Source organism: Salmo salar, chromosome 23 (assembly GCF_965601325.2).
Source record: "Salmo salar chromosome 23, fSalSal1, whole genome shotgun sequence".
NCBI classification, from domain to species: domain Eukaryota; kingdom Metazoa; phylum Chordata; class Actinopteri; order Salmoniformes; family Salmonidae; genus Salmo; species Salmo salar.
Window position 1 is genome coordinate 23,445,001 of NC_138313.1, and position 21,994 is coordinate 23,466,994.

The following is a 21,994-nucleotide window of genomic DNA, read 5'->3' on the forward strand; positions in this document are numbered from 1 at the left end:
GGAGATCTTAATGAATCTACTCCCTTCATTCTCCCAGCAGGGTCCTGTGATGGAGGGATGGAGAGAAAGAAGGAGAGATGGAGAAAAAAACACATGAAAGAGAAATGGAGAGATGGTGAGCTTGTCCCAGCAATGTAGCCATCTGTGTGTGTCTGAGAGAGTGTGTGTGTGTCTGCAAGAGAGTGTGTGTGCGTGTGTGTGTGAGAGAGTATGAGTGTGACATATGGGATGTTTCCATGTGCAAATTACTTGCGGAGAAACTGTTGCTATGGAGACTAGTAACTGGTGCGGTCGAACAACCACATGAACAGTCTGGAGGAGACCGTGGCACGCGCACACACACACACGCACACGCACACACACACACACACACACACACACACACACACACACACACACACACACACACACACACACACACACACACACACACACAAATACTTTAGCTCATTGGTCTAACCTAGTCTTGTGGTGTGCAGCAGACCCGGATTTAAGAATTGGTTGGCCACATAGACAACACACTAACACCGGAATACACCCACATCACAAAAATCACTTTAATTACATTTATGGGGCTTTTCTCTCGCTCTGTCTTTCTCTTTTTCTCTCCTCTTAGACACAGAGGTCATTTAGAGGTCTGAACATCAGCGATATTAATTCAGTATCACTCCTCAGATGAGAGCTTGGAGAAACAGACAGAGAGAAGCATTTCATTGATATGAGGAAGCAGCCTCCTCAGCCGTCCCACTGTCACTGTTTTATTATCACCCGGAGTGTGTGTGTGTGTGTGTGTTTCTGTGTGTGTGTTCACTGTAACGGTTTTATCACTCTATGTAGCAGGGACAGCATGCGATTGTAAAAGCATACTAACTAACTGCCCAGAGGGGGAAGAAGGGGATGGAGGGGGAGAGAAAGAGAGAGAGACGGATGGGGAGAGAGAGCTGACGATGGAGATGGAGGATAGAGGAGAGGTGTAGAGGTTAAAGGAACTATATGTAATATTTTTGCATTGTAATTTCAGAAAATGTCCTGATATCGGCAGTAATAGCGGAATGATAGTTTCACAATGTTTCTTTGTTTCAACAACAACAACAAAAACGTTTTTGGCCCACACAAAATTGCATAAAGATTGTTCAACCTTCTGGCTCTTGTTGTCAAAGCTTCACTCAGAGGCATGGTTATCATCGCACAAGCAGAAATTGCCCTGCCCTTACCTGGTGGGTAAAATTCTATAATGTTTGCCTAATTTCAGTTTATGTTACCAAACAGGCAACTCATAGTGTAAAGAATCATTGTACAATCTACAGTGCATTCGGGAAAGTATTCAGACCTCTTGACTTTTTACACATTTTCTTATGTTGCTTACATAATTCTAAAATTGATTCAATAGTTTTTCCCCTCATCAATCTACATACAATACACCATAATGACAAAAGCAAAAACAGTTTTTTATCAATTTTTGCAAATAAAAAACAACAACTGAAATATCACATTTACATAAGTATTCAGACCCTTTACTCAGTCATTTGTTGAACCACTTTTGGCAGCGATTACAGCCTCGAGTCTTCTTGGGTATGACGCTACAAGCTTGACAAACCTGTATTTGGGGAGTTTCTCCCCTTCTTCTCTGCAGATCCTCTCAAGCTCTGTCAGGTTGGATGGGGAGGGTTGCTGCACAGCTATTTACAGGTCTCTCCAGAGATGTTCGATGGCTTCAAGTCCGGGCTCTGTCTGGGCCACTCAAGGACATTCAGAGACTTGTTCCAAAGCTACTTCTGTGTAGTCTTGGCTGTGTGCTTAGGGTCGTTGTCCTGTTGGTAGGTGAACCTTCGCCCCAGTCTGGGGTCCTGACCGCTCTGGAGCAGGTTTTGATCAAGGATCTCTCTGTATTTTGCTCTGTACATCTTTCCCTTGATCCTGACTAGTCTCCCAGTCCCTGCCGCTGAAAAACATCCTCACAGCATGATGCTGCCACCATGCTTCACCGTAGGGATGGTGCCAGGTTTCCTCCAGACGTGACGCTTGGCATTCAGACCGAAGAGTTCAATCTTGGTTTCATCAGACCAAAGAATCTTGTTTCTCATGGTCTGAAAGTACTTTAGGTGCCTTTTGGCAAACTCCAACCGGGCGGTCATGTGCCTTTTACTGAGGAGTGGCTTCCATCTGGCCACTCTACAATAAAGGCCTGATTCGTGGAGTGCTGCAGAGATGGTTGTCCTTCTGGAAGGTTCTCCCATCTCCATAGAGGAACTCTGGAGCTCTGTCAGAGTGACCATCGGGTTCTTGGTTACCTCCCTTACCAAGGCCCTTCTCCCCCGATTGCTCAGTTTGACTGGGCGGCCAGCTGTAGGAAGAGTCTTGGTGGTTTTTCCAAGTTCTTCCTAAACTTCTTCCATTTAAGAATGATAGAGGCCACTGTGTTCTTGGTAACTTCAATGCTGTTTTGGTACCCTTCCCCAGATCTGTGCCTCGACACAACCTGTCTTGGAGCTCTACAGACAATTCCTTCAACCTCATGGCTTGGTTTTTGCTCTGACATGCACTGTCAACTGTGGGACCTTATATAGACAGGTTTATGCCTTTCCAAATCATGTCCAATCAATTGAATTTACCACAGGTGGACTCCAATCAAGTTGTAGAAACATCTCAAGGATGATCAATGAAAACAGGATGCAGCTGAGCTCAATTTCGACTCTCATAGCAAAGGTTCTGAATACTTTTATGTAAATAAGGTATTTTGTTTTTTTTCTAAAAACTTGTTTTTGCTTTTCCATTATGGGGTATTGTGTGTAGATTGATGAGGGGAAATGTTTGAATAAGACTGTGGAAAATAAAAATGATACTAAAAATGTGGAAAAACTCAAGGGGTCTGAATACCTTCCGAATGTACTGTAAATCGATGTGAAATATCTTTTACTAACAAAACGTATTTTCAGCTGTTTGAAGCTGGTGGGCCAAACTGAAAGTACAAGTCTCAAGTGAGAGTAGTTTCCACTAGATTCCACAGCCACAAAGTCTGTCCTGTGCTGTGAGGAAATGGGATGCAGAAGAGGAGGGAAAGTTGTTTATATTCAGCCTAAGTATTGTTGCAATTCACCTAGCTTCCACATGGTTGAGACATTTTATACGTAGCACCTTTAAGTGTGTATAATGGGTTTATGGGTAAGTCTTCTATATGGAGCAGCAGACTGGGTCTGAAACCTCAAAATAGATGGAGCTTTCAAAGCAGAGCATGCCTATGGGAGAACACACACAAGCATGCACACGCACACACACAAGGACAATAGGGAAACCCAACAGGTTTCCACATCCTCCTAGGGAGAGTACTGATCCACTAACAGACTTTCTACAGGGTCCACAGCAGACTGATTTGCTCTGGGTGGAATACAGTTGGAACAAATATAATTGCATTTGTATTTCATCACCCTCACGGGGGGGGGGGGGGGGGGGGGGGGGGGGGGGGGGTGTGTGTGTGTGTGTGTGTGTGTGTGTGTGTGTGTGTGTGTGTGTGTGTGTGTGTGTGTGTGTGTGTGTGTGTGTGTGTGTGCGTGTGTGCGTGCGTGCGTGTGTGTGTGCGCGTGTGAAGACAACAATATGTGTTCACATCCATAAAGTTTTAAGCCATTGTGTCAGTAACAGAGTGCCCGCTGTTTAGTAAATCATTGTATGACTGTTGGGCAGGGTCTGGGGGTTAGGGCACCTGGGTACAGACCTCTCCAGGTGTTCAGGCCAGAGAGATGGACACACATACTGGCATCACCTATGCCCCCGGCACTTGTACCGACACACCTGTTAGCTACAGCTTAACACCTGCCTTTGTTTAGCTTCAGGTGCAATCTAATGACAGCACTGTAACACTTCACAAGTCAGTATGAAGGCATTATAAAGGCATTATAGAAGCATTACGAAACCTTTATGAAACAGTATTACCTTTCCTCCTGGAGTCTCTCCTGACACTGGGCCTGACAGCTGGCTGTAGCTCCGCCTCTGTTGACATCCTCAGGTTCCGCCCCGCCGGCCCACAGGCTGGTTTGATCCGGTTCTGCTCCGGTCTGTTTCCGAGGGTCCACTTCACAACGTCAGCGCCGTGTGTCTGTGTGTTTGTGGGGGCGCCGTGTGTGTGTGTGGGGGCGCCGTGTGTGTGTGTGGGCACACAGGCTCATGGGAGAGGGAAGGGCTCTAGCCCTGACACGACATCCCACACACACTTACAGAGAGCTGGGGACACAGAGAGAGAGAGAAGGGGGATGAGAGGGCGAGAGGGAAAGGAAGGGAGAGAGAGATGGTTGGTACATTTATTCAACTTTTTTCCACACATTGATACTATCCTGTCCCAAGGAGACTTTGGAGGAGACAGGGAGATTAGGCATCCCTTCTTCCTCCCTCCCCTCTCCTTCCTTCCTCTTCACCTCTACAGTCCTCTATCCAACTAATGCCCCACATGCCCCGTGTGCCCATCTGTCTCCTGTGAGTTGAGAGTTGCCCATAATGGCAAAGCCCCATTGTCTACGTGATGCTCGTCCCTCAATCGATCTGTCTTGAAGGACGTGTGACTCATCAAAAAAAATATAGAGATTCTGCTCATCCACCTGACACTAGTTCCTAATTCTGAAAATGACTCGGCTCTTGGTGGCTATGACGCACTGGCTACTACGGTAAACCATGCTCAAGCTAGCAGCCTAGTGCAAGCTCGTTTGAATGGCCACACGTTAGCTAGTTTGACATTTTGTTGATGAAGTTATAAAGACACCAACGTTATGGGACTGTTCTCAGAAATCAGCATGGATCTGACGGCTGGCACTCTGCCTCGCGACTTTGTAACATTTGGCCAACGCGATAACGATAACGTCGCAGAGAGCAGTCAACTGTGCTGTAGAACTCGTCGCACTAATCATGGCAGAAGAGATATCATGAAAACTAATTTGTGCATTAGCTGGAACTTCACTGCATTAGCTAGCTAGCTAGAGGGGGTATTCAGCACTGTGTGTGTGAACTGGCGTCTTTAGCCACAAAACACCTTAGCTAGACGTAGAATTAGGTTTTGAAGACTTGCTAATAAAACATGTTCAATATCAGCTACACGTTTGGAGTTTTTGATCAGATTAACTCTGACTCTTTTGAGGATGGAAGGGGGTTCAGTGGACGATGTGACCTTGGTAACCCTCTGCATTCTAACCAACAGATCTCACACACACAAACACACTCACACTGACAATACTCTTTATCAGAGTAAAACACGCTGGAGTTGTACTGTACTGAATGAGTCACTCCAAGTTCTGCTATTATGGCCACTCTGCTGCAAAATGGAGGGAGAGAGAAGAGGGAGAGAGAGGGGGAGTGGAGAAAGGACACTAATGCAACCTCAGCTCCAAACCAGCCCCCCCCTGTTTTCAATCTGGCTTTTCTGTCTACTAACTCTCTCTTTCAAGGCGTGAAAGTCGCCTCAGCTAGATATCCTTTATTTCTAGTGGATTATTCTTCATTTCTACCAGACTGTTTAGCTGTTTATCTGTCTTATAATGTTGCCATATGTTTGTAAGTGTTGCACCACCCCTCTGTAAGTGCTGCACCACCCCCATGTGTGTATGAGTGTGTGTGTGTGCGAGTCATGCCTGCGTGCTTGCGTACGTGCGCACGTGCATATGTGCTTGGCATCTGGTGGATTTCTCTGGGGAAAGTCAGAGATATTTCTAATCTAGGCTGAGATACCCTGAGGGAGAAAGACAGATTTCAGAGAGAGGAGGAAGACATTCAGCATGTTGTCCTATAACAGTGGCTCAACATTAACATATAACACAATTAAGAAACATAACAACAACAACCTCGAATACTGCAATGTTTCCCAACGACCCTGGGATGTTGTAGGCCAATCCCTTAGATGGTTGGCTAATTTGGACAGTTCTGTTTTAAATGTAAACCATGGCGTAGAAAGATCCATACAGGTCCCTGGTATAGAAAGGTTGAGAAACACCGTTGTGTTTGACTGTAGAAATCAGCTGTCCTATCCTGGTCTGAGCTGAGAGATGGACATGAACATGGCTTAGTGCCTCTGAAGAACGAGAAGAGAGGAGGACAGGAGGAGGAAACAAGCGGCAAATTGGATACCCGTAAGTGGGCCACAGCCAACAGTTGTGTGTGTGTGTGTGTGTGTCTGCCTATGTGTGTGTGTATATGTGTGTCCATAAACCGGGCGCTGCCAAGAGGAGCTTAATGCCCAGAAATCATCTGCTTCTACACAGACACACTGGCAGAGAGGGAGGGAGGACAGCAAGGCCAATCCCTGCACTGTCACTTCTCTTTTTGGTAAATGTCTATCTCCCTCCCTCTCTCTCTCTACCTCCATCTATCTCTGCTCTGTCTCTCTCTATCGCCCTCCCTCTCTCTCTACTTCCCTCTCTCTCTCATTGTGTTCTGTCCATCACGCTTAGGGTGAGATTAGCAGCTACACTCATTCAGCCACTCAGCTCTCTCTGAATAATAAACTACCTATCTCTCATTCTTCTCCTCTCCCCCCCCCCCCCCCCCCCACCCTCTCTCTCTCTCTGTACTCTGACACGGCTACAGAGTCTAAGTAAGAAAGTAACCCAACAGGGTTTACAGCAGGTGACGTTACACACCTAGGTGTACAAGTATACAGGTAGAGGTTCAACTAACCCTGACATTACTTATAGGTCATACTGTCTGTCTGTAGTTACACTGAACAAAAATATAAAACGCAACATGCAACAATTTTAAATATTTTACTGAGCTACAGTTCATATAAGATTTTCAGTCAATTTAAACAAATGTATTAGGCTCTAATCTATGGATTTAACATTACTGGGAATACAGATATGCATCTGTTGGTCACAGATACCTTAAAAAAAAGGTAGGGGTGTGGAACAGAAAACCAGTCAGTATCTGGTGTGATCATTTGCCTCATGCAGCGCGACACATCTCCTTCGCAATAGAGTTGATCAGGCTGTTGATTGTAGCCTGTGGAATGTTATCCCACTCCTCTTCAATGGCTGTACGAAGTTGCTGAATATTGGTGGGAACTGGAACACGCTTACATACACGTCAATCCAGAGCATCCCAAACATGCTTAATGGGTGACTGGTGAGTATGCAGGCCATGAATGAACTGGGAGATTTTCAGCTTTCAGGAATTGTGTACATATCCTTGCGAGATGGGGCTCACCGCCACCATGGGGTACTCCACCGCCACCATGGGGCACTCTGTTCTATAAAACGACGATGGTGGTGGCTTATGGTAGAAAAATGAACATTACATTCTCTGGCAGCTGCTCTGGTGGACATTCCTGCATTCAGCATGCCAATTGCACACTTCCTCAAAACTTAAGACATCTGTGGCATTGTGTTGTGTGACAAAACTGCACATTTTAGAGTGGCCTTTTATTGTCCCCCAGCACAAGGTGTACCTGTGTAATGATCATGCTGTTTAATCAGCTTCTTGATATGCAACAAAGCGTTCTTAGTGTCCAACAAGCTTTCTCTACCCTTAACACCTCCAAAACAAAGGTCATGTGGTTTGGTAAGAAGAATTCCCCTCTCCCTACAGGTATGATTACTACCTCTGAGGGTTTAGAGCTTGAGGTAGTCACGTCATACAAGTACTTGGGAGTATGGCTAGACGGTGCACTGTCCTTCTCTCAGCACATATCAAAGCTGCAGGCTAAAGTTAAATCTAGACGTGGCTTCCTCTATCGTAATCGCTCCTCTTTCACCCCAGCTGCCAAACTAACCCTGATTCAGATGACCATCCTACCCATGCTAGATTATTGAGACATAATTTATAGATCGGCAGGTCAGGGTGTTCTCGAGCGGCTTGATGGTCAAATCAAATCAAATTTTATTGGTCACATATACATGGTTAGCATATGTTAAAGCGAGTGTAGCGAAATGCTTGTGCTTCTAGTTCTGACCGAGCAGTAATATCTAACAAGTAATCTAACAATTTCACAACAACTACCTTTTACACACAAGTGTAAAGGAATGAAATAAGAATATGTACATATACATATATAGATGAGCGATGGCCGAACGGCATAGGCAAGATGCAGTAGATGGTATAGAGTACAGTATATACATATGAGATGAGCAATGTAGGGTATGTAAACATTATATAAAGTGCCATTGTTTAAAGTGACTAGTGATACATTTATTACATCCAATTTTAAATTATTAAAGTGGCTAGAGATTTGAGTCAGTATGTTGGCAGCAGCCACTCAATGTTAGTGATGGCTGTTTAACAGTCTGATAGCCTTGAGATAGAAGCTGTTTTTCAGTCTCTCTGTCCCAGCTTTGATGCACCTGTACTGACCTCGCCTTCTGGATGTTAGCGGGGTGAACAGGCAGTGGCTCGGGTGGTTGTTGTCCCATTCGGGTAGTCTTTACCATTCGAGTGGTCTTTACCATTCGGGTGGTCTTTACCATTCGGGTGGTCTTTACCGTGGTCTTTACCATTCGGCCATCAGATTTGCCACCAATGCTCCTTATCGGACACATCACTGCACTCTATACTCCTCTGTAAACTGGTAATCTCTGTATACCCGACACAAGACCCACTGGTTGATGCTTATTTATAAAACCCTCTTAGGCCTCACTCCCGTCTATCTGAGATACCTACTGCAGCCCTCATCCTCCACATACAACACCTGTTCTGCCAGTCACATTCTGTTAAAGGTCCCCAAAGCACACACATTGCTGGGTTGCTCCTCTTTTCAGTTCACTGCAGCTATCGACTGGAACGAGCTGCAACAAACACTGAAACTGGACAGTTTTATCTCCATCTCTTCATTCAAAGACTCAGTCATGGACACTCTTACTGCTTTGCGTGATGTATTGTTGTCTCTACCTTCTTGCCCTTTATACTGTTGTCTGTGCCCAATAATGTTTGTACCATGTTTTGTGCTGCTGCCATGTTGTGTTGCTACCATGCTGTTGTCGTCATGTTGTGTCGCTACCATGCTGTGTTGTCATGTGTTTCTGCCATGTTGTGTTGTTGTCTTAGGTCTCTCTTTATGTAGTGTTGTCTCTCTTGTCATGATGTGTATTTTGTCCTTTTAATCCCAACAATCTCACAGCGACATGTTTAGTTATTGTACCTACCAGCTGTAACACCTGTCCTGAGAACACCAGAAACCAGACGACTGTAGAATACTGTTAAATACTTCTGAATACTGCAGAACACCACACGACTGCTACACTGCTGTACCGAGCACAGAGATGAAAAGACAAGGAGAGAAAGAGAGGAGAGAAGGAATGCTGAGACAGGAGGTTAAAGGTCGTTCGAGGAGAGAGGGAGCAAAGTGCGAGAGACTGGAGAGAAAAGGAAGGAAGGGCGATAGATCAGGCAAGATAAGAAAGAAAGATAGATGAAAGATTGGATGATCAGAGAGAGACAGAAAGAGAGGTAAAGTTCAGGACTGGGCGGGTTAATGAAAGCACAGAGAAAAGCAGACACCACACTGCCCAGGGAGAAAGGAGGAGAGTCTTCAGACTGTTAGCCCGCTGAACTAAAGCCTGAGTGTCAGCTGTAATAAATGATGTGGGACTGCAGACGTGGTAGCAGCAACGCTGCAAACGGCACATTCATGTAGTGTCAGTGTCAACAAACTAACTATAGTACCATCACTATTCTGAAGACATAAAGAGACTGCCTCATATCTCAATCACCCAAACTAACTATAGCACCATCACTATTCTGAAGACATAAAGAGCCTGCCTCATATCTCATTCACCCAAACTAACTATAGTACCATCACTATTCTGAAGACATAAAGAGACTGCCTCATATCTCATTCACCCAAACTAACTATAGCACCATCACTATTCTGAAGACATAAAGAGACTGCCTCATATCTCAATCACCCAAACTAACTATAGCACCATCACTATTCTGAAGACATAAAGAGCCTGCCTCATATCTCAATCACCCAAACTAACTATAGTACCATCACTATTCTGAAGACATAAAGAGACTGCCTCATATCTCAATCACCCAAACTAACTATAGCACCATCACTATTCTGAAGACATAAAGAGACTGCCTCATATCTCAATCACCCAAACTAACTATAGTACCATCACTATTCTGAAGACATAAAGAGACTGCCTCATATCTCAATCACCCAAACTAACTATAGTACCATCACTATTCTGAAGACATAAAGAGACTGCCTCATATCTCAATCACCCAAACTAACTATAGCACCATCACTATTCTGAAGACATAAAGAGACTGCCTCATATCTCAATCACCCAAACTAACTATAGCACCATCACTATTCTGAAGACATAAAGAGACTGCCTCATATCTCAATCACCCAAACTAACTATAGTACCATCACTATTCTGAAGACATAAAGAGACTGCCTCATATCTCATTCACCCAAACTAACTATAGTACCATCACTATTCTGAAGACATAAAGAGACTGCCTCATATCTCATTCACCCAAACTAACTATAGCACCATCACTATTCTGAAGACATAAAGAGACTGCCTCATATCTCAATCACCCAAACTAACTATAGTACCATCACTATTCTGAAGACATAAAGAGACTGCCTCATATCTCAATCACCCAAACTAACTATAGTACCATCACTATTCTGAAGACATAAAGAGCCTGCCTCATATCTCATTCACCCAAACTAACTATAGCACCATCACTATTCTGAAGACATAAAGAGCCTGCCTCATATCTCATTCACCCAAAAGACGCACATACATAAACACACACACACCTCACTTCTCGTTCACCCAGTCTATTTCTAGATATGGGGCTGTAGATATCAAAGCTGTGTATTCTCCACAGGGAATACACAGAAACAGAGATAAAACAGGCAGTGTTTTATAAGTGTGTTTCTCCCACGTGCCTTGTTAATCTGTTACAATGTAAATTGGACCAGTTCACCCATGTCTGTTCCTTTTCCTTCATCACACAGCCAGAAAACAGAAGCCTCTCTGTCAGACGTGTGGCTGACAGAAGCCAGCAGGCCAGCCTAAACAGGTGAGTGATGTGTCGCATCTCTGGACGGAACACAGGAACCCTCCTCAGTCTAAATAGAGTGGGAACCAGTGGAGCAGAATACTGGGGATAAAGGAGTGATGCACTTCTACATTATTCACTCTAGTTGATCACTGCTGTCCTGTCACACACGCTCACACACTACTGTCACGTAGATGGAGAGGACAGGAGAGGGGAGGGGAGGGGAGAGCTGCTGTATCATGGTGAGGTAGGTCATAAACAGCAGTGTGTCTCAATAACACTATCTAATCTAATGTCCAAAGCAGCCAGTGGCCAGCACAGAGAGAATTGACTCTGAGACAGAGTCAGTCTGTCATCACCCTACTTTTTCTCCTCACTGGGGTTTCAAAATTCAGGTAACTTTCCCCAAATCCCCAGGTTTTCCAGTAATCCTGGTTGGAGGATTCTGGATTTCCTGTCTGTTCCAGGAATTTCTGGAAATCTTGGGAATGTTGGCAAAGATACTAGAATTTTGCAACCCTACTCCTCACCATCTCTCCCTCTCTCTCTCTCTCTCTCTCGCTCTCCCATTTTCATACTCATAGGTGCAGCACCTACACAGCACCTACACAGCACCTACACACAAGTGTAGAAGCGTTGCCACAGCTCCTCGAGGTTCAAGGTAACAAGTATTTCAGCTTGTCATAAAACAGCGAAGTGACTGACTCATCCCTGCTATCTTGTATGTGACGCACACGCACACTGAACAGGAGTGACAGACAGACAGACAGACAGACAGACAGACAGACAGACAGACAGACAGACAGACAGACAGACAGACAGACAGACAGACAGACATGACATGACATGACATGACATGACATGACATGACATGACATGACATGACATGACATGACTCAGTATTGGTCGTTCGGGCTCAGGACATTTTTGCATATTTCAATTTCAAAGTCTTGTACAAACACACAAACAAACACACACATACATCACACACATTGTGTATGCAGCGTGAATGATTAGAACATTCCCATCCTGAATGGCTCTACACTCTCTCCTCTACGGTGTTTGAGCACCCTGTCCTCAGAGAGGACTGTCACGTGTGTGTGTGTGTGTGTGTGTGTGTGTGTGTGCGCGTGCATGCGTGAGGTAGGTAATGATGGCGTGCTAAGCCGAGTCCCACCTTGCCAGAGAAAAGCCCCTCTAAGCCATCCATCATGCTACCACTACTAATGATACTCACACATACCACAGATGGAGGGAGAGACGGAGAGGGGGAGAGAGACGGAAAGGGGGAGAGAGACGGAGAGGGGGAGAGAGACGGAGAGACGCAGCCAGCATGAAGAGGGGAATAAATGTGTTGTCACTGACAGAGGTGGAGGGAAGGAGTGTGTCTGTGTGATTGGAATGGGCAATCAGACCCCACACTATATAGTCACTAGTTACTTCCTCCAAAGAGGAAGGATCGTAGCTTGCTGATTCCTGGTATAAAAAGGTTGAGAAACACTGATCGGAAACCCTTCCTCCGCTCTCTCCTTCCTTCTCCCCTTTACTCCCCCTCTCCAAGTCTCCCACACAGAGGTGAAAGAGAGAAACTGTGGTGAGCTTTCTATCTCTCCCTTCCTCCGTCTCTCTCTCTCGCCTACCATCTGTACAGTAACAGGCGTGTTACCTGTAGCATTGCCTGCAGCAACACAGTCTCTAGGGACCAGCTCTCTATTCTCTCTACCTCTAATATCTCCTTCTCTCTCTCCTCTCTCTTCCTCAATCGCTTTCTCTCTGCTGGTGGGACTTGAGGAGCGGCGGTGTGATGAATTGGGATATTGGAGTCTGGCTGTGTGTGTGTGTGTGTGTGTGTGTGTGTGTGTGTGTGTTTGCCAGCCGTGCTGTAACATTCTCTGTGGTGGAGTTTTAGTAATTAGTCCCATCTGAGTGTCTCGTGTGTGTGTGTGTGTGTGTGTGTGTGTGTGTGTGTGTGTGTGTGTGTGTGTGTGTGTGTGTGTGTGTGTGTGTGTCTCGTGTGTGTGTGTGTGTTTGTCGTCTGCTCATCTCGTAAGTCTCGCAGGTGAGTAATTAAACGCGCCAAAACACCTGGATCTGATTACTCTCCCTCGTTCCTCCTCCTATCCGTCTTCACCGTCCTCATCACGCCCTCCTGCCATCTTAGTTAGAGCCACACCCACGAGATCTCTCTGGTCCAATCACAACACAGACACCGGATGGCTCCTCTACCACCGGTAATGTACTATAGGCAGGGTTGGATAAGTTACTTTCTAAATGTAATCCGTTACAGTTAATAGTTATCTGTCCAAAATTGTAATCAGTAACGTAACTTTTGGATTACCCAAACTCATTAACGTAATCGGATTACATTCAGTTACTTTTAGATTACTTTCCCTTTAAGAGGCATTAGAAGAAAACAAAAATGTATGTTACCAATTGAACAACATGTATTGCAAGATAAATCAATGTTAAAGTTTACATATCTGGCCATATATGGATGTTACATTTGACTTTATGGGTTGGTTATGTAGGCTTCTTCTAACCCATCACTTTCTACTATATATAATAATATGATTCAATTATATCTTTACATTAAAAAACAAAGACTATCAGAAATCCAGTCATTACAATAAATGTTATACCCCTTGATCTACAGGAATAGGACTTGGAAATAGGGAAGTGTAGATTATCCAAATTGTTTTACCTGAGCATGACCCCAAAACTAAGGACTTATTAGCCAGCCCTACTCTGTTGTTCATGAGTCTGTTGTCATGGAGGGCTGATTGGGCTCATTGATTTGAGTTGAAAAATAAATGCTGCGCTCATGTAATGGCATGCTTTGAGCACTAGTGAAAGTGCTATTTACATGTGAAAAATGAATGTCGTTTGCTGCATTTGCTATAGGCCTATTATTTACCTTATTGTTGGTGACACTGATATCTTGATAATATGCAGCTGTTTAAAGGGCAAATCCACAGTTGAAACAATAACAAAACGGTCGCCTCGCCTCTGTTTTGGTAAAAATATGAGGGATGGGCCTGGAGAAAGGTAACCACTCTCAGATGAATAGATGATATGGATGCAAGGGCTGACCATCCATGATATCAAAATGATTGTTTTAACCATGTTATGAGGCTATACAGTGTTTGTTTACATTTACAATGTTTACAAACATTGGAATAAAACAAGCTTATATTTTGGGTTGTGTGACAGTTGAAATAAGCTCATGAGGGATTTTTAAGTTATATTCTTCAAGAATCTATATATATATATATATATATATATATAATTCATAAGTCTAAAAATTGATGTAGCAACTACAGATTTCCCCTTTAAGTCTATCAAAAGTGTGCAAGTTTGAGCATGTGTCCATTGGGCCTATGGATTTTATTTTATCAGTATTAATTAGATTGAGCAATAAAAGCCCCACTTTTATTCCATGGGCTGGGGTCCGCACTGTGCAGCAGTTGCAAGAGCGCATTTTTCACTGGCTGTCCATTGGTTTCAAAAACAATGATTGACAGGCAGCTTAAACTTCTTGAATTTAACCATTATTGGGTTCAAATACACATTTAGATTTGTGAACAGCCATCCACAACAACCACAATCCGTAAGGCGCAAATAACTAAATGAGAGAGCAGCAGTGTGATTCACATCAATGCGCTATGTAGATATCAATAATATGTTATATCTGTATCGCCGTAGACTACATCACTGCTGTCATCCTTACTTCCAAGCGTTTATTACAGTTGGATAATTTTTGGACGCCGACAGCAGTCGCACCATTGGAAGACGACTGTAGCCTAAAAAAGCCTATTCCTGCTCTTTTCCCGAGATCCATCAAACACATTCGCTGTGTAATCATATCGGTCTCTGACTTGTGGTCAGACTCGCTCAGATGGAACAAACTTAAATTTGCGCCTTTTTTCAATGCTAATTTGAATGTCATTATAAAAACAGAGAAATGTCAAATATTTATTTTCGCAAACAGCCTTTCTGATTTTAAAAACAATACTCGAAGAAATCATGTAGTTTTTCAAAGGTATCTGTAAACCGATTACAATATTTTAGCTGGTAACGTAACGGATTAGTTACCGGTTTTTGGTAATCCCTTACCTGTAACGGATTACATTTAATCCGTTACTCCCCAACCCTGACTATAGGTAATATTCAATCAATGAGACTCAGCACATTAAAGCCATGGCAGGGTGTTTGAGTCAAGGCTGTATGAGCGTGTGCCTGTGTGTGAGTGTGTATGCATGTATGAGTGGGTGCCTATGTGAATACGGGTGTGGGTAAATCAGTCAGGGTGAGCACTGAAAGGGTGATTTAAGACACAGTCAGAGTTTTGCAGGTCCATTGAGATGTTACAAGTTAATACTGACTCTAACCTTAACCTCCTCCTCCTCTCCTCCCCTTTTCTCTCTCCTCTATCCCTCCTCTCCTCATCTCTCCTTTCCTCTCCACTCCTCTCTTATCCGTTTGTCTATGTGTGTGTGTACTATGTGCATTCTAGAGGAAAGCCAGAAGTTGTAGCAGAAACAGTCTGAGCTGTCTTATACACTGCACCAGACACTACTGAGACTAGTGTTCCCTGTTCTGTAGGAGGACGAGGAGGAATGCTACAGACAGAGACCCCGCCAGAGGAAAGGAGACGAGGAGGAATGCTACAGACAGAGACCCCGGGCAGAGGAAAGGAGACGAGGAGGAATGCTACAGACAGAGCCCCCGGGCAGAGGAAAGGAGACGAGGAGGAATGCTACAGACAGAGACCCCGGGCAGAGGAAAGGAGACGAGGAGGAATGCTACAGACAGAGACCCCGGGCAGAGGAAAGGAGACGAGGAGGAATGCTACAGACAGAGACCCCGGGCAGAGGAAAGGAGACGAGGAGGAATGCTACAGACAGAGCCCCCGGGCAGAGGAAAGGAGACGAGGAGGAATGCTACAGACAAAGCCCCCGGCAGAGGAAAGGAGATGAGGAGGAATGCTACAGACAGAGACCCCGGGCAGAGGAAAGGAGACGAGGAGGAATGCTACAGACAGAGACCCCGGGCAGAGGAAAGGAGGCGAGGAGGAATGCTACAGACAGAGCCCCCGGGCAGAGGAAAGGAGACGAGGAGGAATGCTACAGACAGAGCCCCCGGGCAGAGGAAAGGATACGAGGAGGAATGCTACAGACAGAGACCCCGGGCAGAGGAAAGGAGACGAGGAGGAATGCTACAGACAGAGACCCCGGGCAGAGGAAAGGAGACGAGGAGGAATGCTACAGACAGAGACCCCGGGCAGAGGAAAAGAGACGAGGAGGAATGCTACAGACAGAGGCCCCGGGCAGAGGAAAGGAGACGAGGAGGAATGCTACAGACAGAGACCCCGGGCAGAGGAAATGAGACGAGGAGGAATGCTACAGACAGAGACCCCGGGCAGAGGAAAGGAGACGAGGAGGAATGCTACAGACAGAGCCCCCGGGCAGAGGAAAGGATACGTGGAGGAATGCTACAGACAGAGACCCCGGGCAGAGGAAAGGAGACGAGGAGGAATGCTACAGACAGAGAGCCCAGGCAGAGGAAAGGAGACGAGGAGGAATGAATGTGAGAGGAGGGGTGGGGTGGAAGAAGGGCTTGCAGGGAGGGAGGGATGGAGGGAGGAGTGGAGGGACAGGCTAAAGAAAGGGAGATGAGAGACAAGAGTCAGAAGTCAGACTTATTAGAGAGCAGGGTAGGACTTTATATTAACTACACATTATAAATCATTAGAGAGCAGGGTAGTCCTTTATATTAATTCCACATAATAAATCATTAGAGAGCAGGGTAGCCCTTTATATTAACTCCACCTAATAAATCATTAGAGAGCAGGGTAGACTTTATATTAACTCCACATAATAAATCATTAGAGAGCAGGGTAGACATTATATTAACTCCACCTAATAAATCATTAGAGAGCAGGGTAGACCTTTATATTAACTCCACATAATAAATCATTACAGAGCAGGGTAGACAATATATTAACCACATAATAAATCGTTAGAGAGCAGGGTAGACCTTTATATTAACTCCACATAATAAATCATTAGAGAGCAGGGTAGACTTTATATTAACTCCACATAATAAATCATTAGAGAGCAGGGTAGACTTTATATTAACTCCACATAATAAATCATTAGAGAGCAGGGTAGGACTTTATATTAACTACACATTATAAATCATTAGAGAGCAGGGTAGACCTTTATATTAACTCCACATAATAAATCATTAGAGAGCAGGGTAGACCTTATATTAACTCCACATAATAAATCATTAGAGAGCAGGGTAGACCTTTATATTAACTCCACATAATAAATCATTAGAGAGCAGGGTAGACCTTTATATTAACTCCACATAATAAATCATTAGATAGCAGGGTAGACCTTTATATTAACTCCACCTAATAAATCATTAGAGAGCAGGGTAGACTTATATTAACCACATAATAAATCATTAGATAGCGGGTAGACCTTATATTAACCACATAATAAATCATTAGATAGCAGGGTAGACCTTTATATTAACTCCACATAATAAATCATTAGAGAGCAGGGTAGACTTTATATTAACCACTAATAAATCATTAGAAGCAGGGTAGACTTTATATTAACTCCACATAATAAATCATTAGAGAGCAGGGTAGACCTTTATATTAACTCCCAATAAATCATTAGAGAGCAGGGTAGACTTTATATTAACTCCACATAATAAATCATTAGAGAGCAGGGTAGACCTTTATATTAACTCCACATAATAAATCATTAGAGAGCAGGGTAGACTTTATATTAACTCCACATAATAAATCATTAGAGAGCAGGGTAGACCTTTATATTAACTCCACATAATAAATCATTAGAGAGCAGGGTAGACCTTTATATTAACTCCACATAATAAATCATTAGAGAGCAGGGTAGACCTTTATATTAACTCCACATAATAAATCATTAGAGAGCAGGGTAGACCTTTATATTAACTCCACATAATAAATCATTAGAGAGCAGGGTAGACCTTTATATTAACTCCACATAATAAATCATTAGAGAGCAGGGTAGACCTTATATTAACTCCACTAATAAATCATTAGAGAGCAGGGTAGACCTTTATATTAACTCCACATAATAAATCATTAGAGAGCAGGGTAGACCTTTATATTAACTCCACATAATAAATCATTAGAGAGCAGGGTAGACCTTTATATTAACTCCACATAATAAATCATTAGAGAGCAGGGTAGACCTTTATATTAACTCCACATAATAAATCATTAGAGAGCAGGGTAGACCTTTATATTAACTCCACCTAATAAATCATTAGAGAGCAGGGTAGACTTTATATTAACTCCACATAATAAATCATTAGAGAGCAGGGTAGACTTTATATTAACCACATAATAAATCATTAGAGAGCAGGGTAGACCTTTATATTAACTCCACATAATAAATCATTAGAGAGCAGGGTAGACTTTATATTAACCACATAATAAACATTAGAGAGCAGGGTAGACTTTATATTAACTCCACATAATAAATCATTAGATAGCAGGGTAGACTTTATATTAACTCACTATAAATCATTAGAAGCAGGGTAGACCTTTATATTAACTCCACATAATAAATCATTAGAGAGCAGGGTAGACCTTTATATTAACTCCACATAATAAATCATTAGAGAGCAGGGTAGACCTTTATATTAACTCCACATAATAAATCATTAGAGAGCAGGGTAGACCTTTATATTAACTCCACATAATAAATCATTAGAGAGCAGGGTAGACCTTTATATTAACTCCACATAATAAATCATTAGAGAGCAGGGTAGACCTTTATATTAACTCCACATAATAAATCATTAGAGAGCAGGGTAGACCTTTATATTAACTCCACATAATAAATCATTAGAGAGCAGGGTAGACCTTTATATTAACTCCACATAATAAATCATTAGAGAGCAGGGTAGACCTTTATATTAACTCCACATAATAAATCATTAGAGAGCAGGGTAGACCTTTATATTAACTCCACATAATAAATCATTAGAGAGCAGGGTAGACCTTTATATTAACTCCACATAATAAATCATTAGAGAGCAGGGTAGACCTTTATATTAACTCCACATAATAAATCATTAGAGAGCAGGGTAGACCTTTATATTAACTCCACATAATAAATCATTAGAGAGCAGGGTAGACCTTTATATTAACTCCACCTAATAAATCATTAGAGAGCAGGGTATACCTTTATATTAACTCCACATAATAAATCATTAGAGAGCAGGGTAGACCTTTATATTAACTCCACATAATAAATCATTAGAGAGCAGGGTAGACCTTTATATTAACTCCACATAATAAAGCATTTATAGTGGATAAGTAAATAGTTGATTCATCATTTATGAATCATTACTACCACATCTGTAAATGTTAGAAACTTATTTATTCACACATTTATAAAAATAAAAAAAAACATTTAAAGTATTGAATCGTGATTTATAAGAAAATTGATGAGATGTTTAATATACTGTAGGTCCTTATAAATCCTCTACTAACCATAAATGAAAGGGATACTGCGGTATTCCGAGATTTAGGTCAATTTTCGACAGTCAGATGAACTCAGGCTAGCATTCTTATGCCTCTGAATGCTGTTTGTAGATGATTGAAGATATCGTTAGCTGGAAATCTCCCAGTACAGTAGCCAGATCTCTCTATTTCTCTCTCTCTCACACACACACACACGCACACACGCACACACGCACACACACACAGCTTTAAAAGTAAATGTGTGTGACTATAGTAAAAAAAAAAAGCTCTATGGATACAAAGAACAAAGAGCTTTTAAACTTGTCCAATAACAAAAACACTGTAGCCATCTGTATTGTTCACATACATTTACACACATAGGCCTACACACTCTCCCTCCCGCACCTTCTCTCTCTCAAAGGGCGAGTTCGTTTGCATGGCCCGGTGCCACAGGTGGGCGGAGTATGCATATTTTAGGGAACCGGGCCATGAATGAACTCGCCCACTTACTCCCGCTCTCATACATATCCTCTCTCACACACCCACTCGTGCATATGCAGCCTACCTTTGAAGCATCTCTTTGAGTAGCCTACTCCTTTTCAATTCTTACTGTGCCATCCAAATTTAGAAAATAGCGGCTTGTGAGTAGTTTAAAATGGTCCGCTACATGCGCACGAATCAGCGACAGAAAGAAAAAACATAGCGGCAGTAATATTGGGCATAACTTTGACATGATTTTGGCTAGAAGCACACGGTCTTCAGCGATGTATAGACGTTTCATGTAAAGCAGCAAGCAATGACTGTAGCTGTGTTCCGTGTTGTGTTTAAAAGGCTCCACGCGGAAACGTGCGTTTAAAAGGTTCCGCGTTATCGCATTATTAACACGTTCAACTTTCACAGCCTTAGTTTTGAGTTACCAGTGTAATTTCTTGAATGACTCAAAAAAAGATGACATGCCATTGGTATACATTCCAGCAGTACCTGATGCTCCTTAACACTAGAACCTCTAAAGCAGTCATTTGAACTGCTCATGAATTTTAAACAATTATTGCTCTGCCATTTTTAAAGTCATTTAAAAAAAAATGTTTTCCCCATTGCCCCTTCTCCTGACAGTAGGGCCTGCTCTCCTCCTTCTCCTGACAGTAGGGCCTGCTCCCCTCCTTCTCCTGACAGTAGGGCCTGCTCCCCTCCTTCTCCTGACAGTAGGGCCTGCTCCCCTCCTTCTCCTGACAGTAGGGCCTGCTCCCCTCCTTCTCCTGACAGTAGGCCCTGCTCCCCTCCTTCTCCTAACAGTAGGGCCTGCTCCCCTCCTTCTCCTGACAGTAGGGCCTGCTCCCCTCCTTCTCCTGACAGTAGGGCCTGCTCTCCTCCTTCTCCTGACAGTAGGGCCTGCTCTCCTCCTTCTCCTGACAGTAGGGCCTGCTCCCCTCCTTCTCCTGACAGTAGGGCCTGCTCCCCTCCTTCTCCTGACAGTAGGGCCTGCTCCCCTCCTTCTCCTAACAGTAGGGCCTGCTCCCCTCCTTCTCCTGACAGTAGGGCCTGCTCCCCTCCTTCTCCTGACAGTAGGGCCTGCTCTCCTCCTTCTCCTGACAGTAGGCCTGCTCCCCTCCTTCTCCTAACAGTAGGCCCTGCTCCCCTCCTTCTCCTGACAGTAGGCCTGCTCCCCTCCTTCTCCTAACAGTAGGGCCTGCTCCCCTCCTTCTCCTGACAGTAGGGCCTGCTCTCCTCCTTCTCCTGACAGTAGGGCCTGCTCCCCTCCTCCTGACAGTAGGGCCTGCTCCCCTCCTTCTCCTAACAGTAGGCCCTGCTCCCCTCCTTCTCCTGACAGTAGGGCCTGCTCTCCTCCTTCTCCTGACAGTAGGGCCTGCTCCCCTCCTTTTCCTGACAGTAGGGCCTGCTCCCCTCCTTCTCCTGACAGTAGGCCTGCTTCCCTCCTTCTCCTGACAGTAGGGCCTGCTCCCCTCCTTTTCCTGACAGTAGGGCCTGCTCCCCTCCTCCTGACAGTAAGGCCTGCTCCCCTCCTTTTCCTGACAGTAGGGCCTGCTCCCCTCCTTCTCCTGACAGTAGGGCCTGCTCTCCTCCTTCTCCTGACAGTAGGACCTGCTCCCCTCCTCCTGACAGTAGGGCCTGCACCCCTCCTTCTCCTAACAGTAGGGCCTGCTCCACTCCTTCTCCTGACAGTAGGGCCTGCTCCCCTCCTTCTCCTGACAGTAGGCCCTGCTCCCCTCCTTCTCCTAACAGTAGGGCCTGCTCCCCTCCTTCTCCTAACAGTAGGGCCTGCTCCCCTCCTTCTCCTGACAGTAGGGCCTGCTCCCCTCCTCCTGACAGTAGGCCCTGCTCCCCTCCTTCACCTAACAGTAGGGCCTGCTCCCCTCCTTCTCCTAACAGTAGGGCCTGCTCCCCTCCTTCTCCTGACAGTAGGGCCTGCTCCCCTCCTCCTGACAGTAGGGCCTGCTCCCCTCCTTC

General features: G+C 44.2%; 1 protein-coding gene across 12 annotated transcripts in view; it reads right to left on the bottom strand.

The window, feature by feature from the left end:
* The window catches only part of dab1a (DAB adaptor protein 1a), an 88,235-nt gene that overhangs the window by 49,871 nt on the left and 16,370 nt on the right, over nt 1-21,994 (bottom strand). For 11 of the 12 annotated variants that reach the window (XM_045706386.2, XM_045706383.2, XM_045706384.2 and 8 more), the window contains exons 1-2: nt 9,111-9,322; nt 3,931-4,218 (exon numbers count right to left, since the gene is read on the bottom strand). In XM_045706386.2, coding sequence (XP_045562342.1) covers nt 3,931-3,997 — 67 coding nt within the window. In that variant the 5' untranslated portion in view covers nt 3,998-4,218; nt 9,111-9,322. Of the gene's footprint in view, nt 1-3,930; nt 4,219-9,110; nt 9,323-21,994 lie in introns of those variants that run through there. The other variant, XM_014169219.3, reaches the window with a different exon arrangement.